Raw genomic sequence first — 7,240 nt, 5'->3', positions numbered from 1 at the left:
ATATATTATCTTTAGTAGGCCGGGACAGGAAAACTCTATTATAAACTCATAACCCCTTCATCTGAACTCCGTTTTCGTCTGTCTTTTTATCGTTGGACTACTATCAAAGAAATCTTCGACTCTCGTTTAGATCACTAAGGATAGATATCTATCTACCTTAAATTCACTATTTACGTCGCGCTAGGTCGTGCCGGTTCTGTCGCGAAACTTCGACAGGTCATAACTTCTTCGTTATAACTCGGATTTCGACATTCTTTATATGCACGGAAACCTTGTGACATATACTACAAATTGGTTAAGATTAATACTTCTAAATAATCTTCCATCAAAAAGTCATTTTTGATGCTTATCGTCTCTAAATTGACTAGCCCTAATCTACGGGCGTTACACATATTAGGCCTTAGATGCCTTGTAGTTGGGCTTGGATGCCTTTTTGGGCTTTTTATGGATTTAGGCCTTAGGGGGAGGGAGGCCCATTGAGGCAGGGGTAAAGGAGCCCTTTTTGCCTTAAGTTAAGAGTTAGGGTTTTGGACTTGAGTTCGAGATCATCACTTTAGAAGAAGAAGAGTAATCATAGGAGAAGAAGAAGTCATTCGTTCATGAAGAAACCCTAAATCGGTTTTTAAAGGAGGAATATATCATTTATTGTTTTGTCAATCATTATTATGTCATGTCATAATAGTTAAGCCAAATTATCGTTTAACTTGTAATAACCAATTACCGATGGGTAATATTTGAACAAAACATATAGTTTGTTTGGTGTTTTTTTGTACAAAAAGTCTATTTGGATGGTGTTTTTTGAACATACCAAACTTGGATGGTATTTTTTGAACGATTTTGAAACAAAGTTACCTCTTTGAATCATTTTCTATTGCTTTTTTTTCCTTTACTTATTTTTTACTGGTAATTGTCGGTTACCAAAGGTCAAATTTGAACAGAGAAATGTACTTCGTTGGTGTTTTTTTGTACAAATGCTTTACTTGGATGGTGTTTTTTGGACACACCAAACTTGAATGGTATTTTTTGAACGATTTTGAAACATAGTAACACATATAAGTCATTTTCCCTGTTTGTAAACCAAACCTGTTATTGGTTTAAAACCGAACTGTGTGAGTTTCACCCTTTCTTCAAAATCCAGGGCCCTAATTTCAAATGAAGATGTTTTTACGAAAAATACATTACTCCTGATTTTTGGGGTTTAATCCAACTTTAGTTACATAATTATGAAATATCTGTTTGTTTAGTTGATACTTTAGTACTGGAATTAACCGACTACAAATCGTACAAAAGATATCCAATGCTACCAAATTTACCTTTTCACCCCTGCAAATATGCTCGCTTTTCCTATTATTTTTTAAAGTAACAGTTGCTTTCTCATAACTAACTTTGTTGAAAAAGTCTATAACTATCATTTTATTTATTGAAATTTAACAAAATATCAGAAACTATAATTTCTTTAAAAAAAAACCTAGAACATTTAAATAATAGTAGAACATTTTACTTATTGAAATTAAACAACCGGTTTTAAATGTTTTGCCTTTCGTGAGAACTTTTTTTTGTTTCTTTTTTGTGTTTAGATTATGTGTTAAAGATTTAATATATAATCTATTTATTTCAAACAATTAACAAACTGATATTTACTTAAACTTAAAACTTATTAGAGCTATACCTTTTGGTCTTCTTTGGTCAAAAAGAGATTCACCGGAGAGAAGGCAATCAAGGGAAAGGAATAATTTCAATATTGTTTTCAGTTCCACGCTCATAGTACATATACAGAGAGTATCAGATTCCTCTAGGAGTGACATTTTATGCTGATTTGAATGATACCCAATTCAGAAAAGTTATTGAAATTTCATTTGGACCAAAAAAGGAAGAACGAGGAAGACAATTTAATCGATCTTTTTGAAGATGAGGGCGTTAGAGTGGCTAAGACCTGTTGTAGAGACAATGGCATGGGACTACTGCATTGTTTGGCAATTTGGTGATGATCCTTCTAGGTATTATATATTATATAAACAGATGAACACATTTGATTTTTGTTCGATTACCTGTAAAATATCAGGGGTTTGAGTTTATTTCAGGTACATTGAGTGGACTGGTTGTTGTTGCAATGGTAGCCGAGGTGTTTGTAGAAATGTCAAAGAGGAAATTGATGCAACAAAGCAACATTTTCCTCAATTATGCAGAGATACTTACATCAAACACTCTTTGAAGACAAAAGCTTGCGAGAAACTAGCTAAGATTCCTTTTCATTTGCCACTCTATTCTGGGTAATCAATCATCTATTTTATATTTCGTTGTTCAATTGTTCAAGGAAATCGCTCTAAATTTTAACGTCTGAAATCCTCGATCAGGATCCATGGAGAAGTTGCAATGTCGGCTCAACCAGCTTGGATTCATGTGAGTATGCAATGATCAGTATTCAAAACACAAATTCCGAATTCATAACATTTCGTGTTACTTAACAGGATACTTTTGGAACCCAAGTTTTGATTCCTGTTAATGGTGGTCTGATTGAGCTCTACACATCCAAACAAGTAAGTCGCGAACAATCTAGAAGCAATCTCGCACTAATCTAACATGAATCACTGGCTGTTTTTAGGTCCCGAGAGATGAAATCGTGATAGAATTGCTTACGACACAATTCAATACCTTTTCTGCACAACACATTTTGAACCCAAAAATTGAAGCATCACCAAATGTTTCATACCCATGGAGTGAACATTCATCACTTGTTTCAGTGGATTCAACTCAAGTTTCACCTACTCAATCAGATGTTAATCAACCAATAAACCTGTTGGGCTATGATATTTCTGGGGAAGCAAAAGAATACGCAAAAACTAAACAGAAAACTGGGAAAAAACATCACCAATCAAATAGTCTTATGGCTGAAAGGAACCGAAGAAACCGAATCAAAGATGGTCTCTTTGCTCTACGCGCTTTAGTCCCCAAGATCTCAAAGGTTTGGTTTTGTAAATTTCATGAATTTTTATTTGGTGTATAATTAATCTCGAAAATGTTGAGCAGATGGATAGAGCTTCCATAGTTGGAGATGCAATCGAGTATATAAAAGAGCTGCAAAAGAATGTTCAAGAACTTGAAGATGAACTTAAGGGATTAGAAGAAGATGATTTAAAATCTCACGAAGACGAAGTAGAGGTCTGTAAACAAAAAAGAGCAAATCAACCCTCGCCTGTTAAAAAAGGGCATACTAAAACCGAGGTGAATAATGCTTATTTAAATATTATCTGTTTATGGATATATTGGGTTAGATGCCCTAATTAATCCTCTTGTTTTTATGAAGGTGAAAGTGGAAGTACATCAAATTGGGGCTAAAGAATTTTTGGTTAAAATTGTTTGTGGTAAAAAACGAGGGGGGTTTTCGAGGACTATGGAGATTGTTGACTCGTTGAGACTTGAAGTAGTTGATATCCACGTCACCACTTGTAATGGCCATGTCTTGAACATTCTGAAAGTAGAGGTAAGAATTAAGATGGAAAATTTTCAAAGCGAATAAGTTTGTTTCTTGTTAAGTCATTAGTGACACTATTTGATCTGTTTGTGAAGGTAAAAGGAAAAGAGGTTGCAGCTGAGAATTTGAAAGATTCATTGCTAAAGGAATTGGGTGTCTTGTATGCTTATTAAGTCAAGGATGAGTTAATAGTTTAGAATCATATTGTGTTAAAGTATTTGAATAGTATTATTAGTATAAATGAGAGTTGTAGAAAGCACAAACCGAATAATATTTTAGCTTTATTGGAAGAAAATGATTATCATGTTTATCCTCTTTCGTTAGATTTTTCGAATACGAACCCAAAAATGAAACATTCTTGTGTTATAGCCCAATCACACCATAATTTTCTATTTGAACCAACTCATGTTTTCTGTATAATTACCTGCTATCTCGAGACTCAAGTTGAATATTTTATTCTTTTTTAAATTTTACACTTTCACCAAGATTTTAATTTTTATTACAAATTTGTTCAGAATTTAAATTTTTGTTATGAATTGACCATAATTTTTTTTTTCTTATAATTTTCTAAGACTTTTTTATAAGATTTTTTTCTTACACTTTTTTTTTCCCAAGTTTTTAAATTTTATTTACAACATTTTCTTATTCTTTTTTCAACTTTTGAATTGCATCATATACATTAACAAACCTATTTTCTTGATAATTATGCGACATTTGGATTTGACGAAATGACAAATACGATTTAAAATTAGAGGAAATACTAAAGCAATGATTAATTATTGTTTTATTATTTCCTCTAATTTTAAATCATTATAAAAAAGTATTAAAAATAGTTATAGAAAAATAAATTTGTAAAAAAAAAACTAAATTTCGGGCGGTTTTATAACAAAATTTTAAATTCATACGAAATTGTAATAAAATTTAGAGACTATTCGGATGGACGATATGGATTTATTTGAGATGGTTAACCACTTTTTTAACCGTGAGAGGGAGGCCGTTTAGAACCCGCTGGCTCCAGAACGAGGGCGGCTCCAAAGGCACTGCCGCAGGCGCAACAATGAAGGCGATAATATATACAGAAGTTGCGGTCAATAAGGTAGGGATCATCAAAACCAAGCCATCCAATGTAAAGACGGTTTTCGGTGCGAGTTATCCAATTACAGAAGCGACCCCATAGGCTTTCGCTTTCGTGTCTCTCTAAAATTGCAGTCATGGTAAAATCTTGTTTTATTTAATTATCAGGGACTCTCAAACGCACGAATTTTCAAATGGAAAACTAAAGGCTTGTTATTTAACGGTATAACATGACTTATATGCCAGTGTCATCCAATATCTATCTGGATCTAGTTCAATTTTTTGTAAAGCAAAAGCGGTTTGCAAAAATCTTAGATAAAAGTGTAAAATTGAAAAAAAAAAGATCTATTCAACTTGAAACATGTAACTATACATAAAAATGAATTTGTTAACGAATAAAATATAAAATTGGTTACTTTACAACTTTAAGACATTCTAAAAATTAATTTCTGAAAACAATGATGACATTTTTTATCTTTTAATTATTTTTTTCTTTTTCTTCTTCTTGTTGTTATTAGAGTATTAAGATTATTATTAGTAGTAGTATTAACGTTACTATTGTTATCAGCAAATTAATGTTTTTTTTATTTATTATTAGGGTTATCATTTTTATTATTCAAAAGCATTTTCTTTTTATTATTTATTAGAAACTTAAAATATTTATATATTGCACCAAATCCATGGTATATTTGGTGGGGTTTAGACATTTAGTGGCTAAATTGTGATATATGGTTACATCATAATAGTAGAATAACAGGCACTTGATATATTCATTGTAAATTAGTTTTCATGATAACAACATACTAGCTCGTCTTTGGCCCCATTTGTTTGCCTTTTAATTGAAAAATTAAGAGGCAACCTCTTAATTTTTCAGATATATAATGTTTGGTAGCTTCTTAAAAAATACATCTTAATTTTTAATCTACCTCTTAAAATTTCAGATGTGTATGTGTATCTGAATTAAAACAAAGGACAACTATGCCCTCAAAAACACGGAGCCCTTCTTTTCTTTTCATATGTTTCCATCGACTCCCGCTGCACCTTTTCTCCTCCATCTCCAATTCGTGTCCACCTCCCTCCATTCTACGTCGCCCCCTCTGGCTCCTCTCTACCACCGGCAGCTTCAACAACCCTGCCTCCGCCTCCGCCAACTTCTACAGGTAAGGGTTTTGATTTCACTTTCATTTAAAATTGAGTTCGAGATATTAGGGCTCAGTTTCTTTTCTTCTGAAAATCGAATGTTGTTCATGTGAAATCATATGATGTTTTCTTTTCTTCTTCCTCTAAAAATCGAGTTCAATATATTAGGGTTGTTTTGGTCTTTTTTTTCTTCTAAAATATGATTTTCATTTGTAGATATAGATGTTCCGTTTTTTATGTTGAAATCATATGTGTCTTCCTCAGAAATTGATGTTATGTTCTGAAATCAATGATGAAGTTGTACTTCTTACTGAAATCTGTGATTTCTTGCTGAAATAGTTGATGAAATATCTTGAATTTCTTTGTTGATTGTTGTTAAAATCATTTTTTTTTGTTTTGGTTGAAATTATTTGATGGAGTTATGTTATGATGTTAAAGAATTTGTGATAAAGTTTATGAAAACATTCTCTAAAGTTGACGAAATTATTTGTTGATTTTGCTGAATTTTTTTTTTGAAATTTAAAGTATGAATGATGAATTGGTGTATAGTTGTGATGTAGTTGTGATGTTTCTTGTGTTTCAAGACGTCATTAAGGTGGAGATTTTTAGAAATCAATGGATTGCTCATTTTTTTTATTTGATGATTCTTTGACCCAATGTCCACTTAAGTAATTTCATGTAGATAAAAGTTATAATGTTTCTTTCCTCAAAACCGTGTTATGGAGATTTGGTTAATAGTTTAATGTAGACTTTGAAGCACAAAAAGAACCTAACTATTCTTTCTTTCTGGTTTGTCTATAGCAGATAATGTTGAAGCAAGAAGAGAAATTAAGTGCAAGAAAATTGTGCTTGAATTGGTTTAATTGATCAACTTCCGGTTATTATTACGGTCTTTAGATTAGCAACATTTTTCCATTCATGTGTTCAATAACATATGTGATTGTATTTGTATACATTATTTCATTAATTTTTATATTGATATAAGACCTTTCCTAGTTTTACAGTTATAATATTAAGAGTACATTGTTTATATTCTTCTGTATGGTGTTTATATATTTTTTTAATAGTTATTCAAGAAGTTGGTTCAATTATTTTATAAACAAAAACATTGAATTCAACAAAAATAACTTAGAAGGGTAAAATGGTCATTTCATAATTCAGCACAACAATTCAGATGTTCTAACCAAACAACATGTTAAAAATTCAGAACTTAAAAATTCAGATCCTCTTAGAAATTCAGATCTCTTAAAAATTCAGATCTTACCAAACAGTCCCTTATATTGTAGAATAGTAGGCACTCGATATGTGGTTACATCATAATGATAGAAAAGTAATGTCCAACATAACAAACTTATATTCACTTCTTATAAAATCTGATCAAAAGTAATTTAATGATCGACTTATATTGTTAAAATAGTGTTTACAAATAAAAAAGTATTTTCTAGGACATGCTATGTAAAATAGTAGCCCTAACACCCTTCTATATGTACCCCATTTATTGCTAGTTGCAATATTAATGAGATTGTTCTGTTTTTTATTGTCTTTTTTAAATTG

General features: G+C 31.4%; 1 protein-coding gene and 1 long non-coding RNA gene across 3 annotated transcripts; both read left to right on the top strand.

Annotated features, from left to right (window-relative positions):
- The first annotated feature begins 1,654 nt into the window (after nt 1-1,654).
- LOC111896737 (transcription factor bHLH90) lies at nt 1,655-3,782 on the top strand. The gene is made up of 8 exons (XM_023892725.3): nt 1,655-1,997; nt 2,082-2,270; nt 2,355-2,400; nt 2,469-2,537; nt 2,603-2,962; nt 3,028-3,222; nt 3,305-3,481; nt 3,568-3,782. Exons 1-8 carry the CDS (start codon nt 1,909-1,911, stop codon nt 3,643-3,645), a joined length of 1,203 nt encoding a protein of 400 aa, XP_023748493.1. The 5' UTR covers nt 1,655-1,908; the 3' UTR covers nt 3,646-3,782.
- A 1,282-nt stretch (nt 3,783-5,064) lies between these two features.
- On the top strand, nt 5,065-6,716 carry LOC111896738 (uncharacterized). Of its 2 annotated transcripts, none has more exons than XR_006189745.2 (2): nt 5,065-5,706; nt 6,491-6,716. It is a non-coding gene; the product is annotated as an uncharacterized LOC111896738 (long non-coding RNA). The 2 variants fall into 2 exon arrangements; XR_002852014.3 differs by having other exon boundaries at nt 6,488-6,716.
- Nucleotides 6,717-7,240: the final 524 nt, after the last annotated feature.

This window comes from Lactuca sativa, chromosome 3 (assembly GCF_002870075.4).
Source record: "Lactuca sativa cultivar Salinas chromosome 3, Lsat_Salinas_v11, whole genome shotgun sequence".
NCBI lineage: Eukaryota > Viridiplantae > Streptophyta > Magnoliopsida > Asterales > Asteraceae > Lactuca > Lactuca sativa.
Note: the sequence above shows the minus strand (reverse complement) of the source record. Positions and strands in the feature narration are given on the sequence as shown.

Bases quoted from the DNA above. Each gene is read 5' to 3' on its own strand.
- LOC111896737 (XM_023892725.3), top strand. From the start codon at position 1,909: ATGAGGGCGTTAGAGTGGCTAAGACCTGTTGTAGAGACAATGGCATGG. The intron at 1,998-2,081 runs GTATTATATATT...AGTTTATTTCAG, and splicing joins TTTGGTGATGATCCTTCTAG to GTACATTGAGTGGACTGGTT. The intron at 2,963-3,027 runs GTTTGGTTTTGT...AATGTTGAGCAG, and splicing joins TAGTCCCCAAGATCTCAAAG to ATGGATAGAGCTTCCATAGT.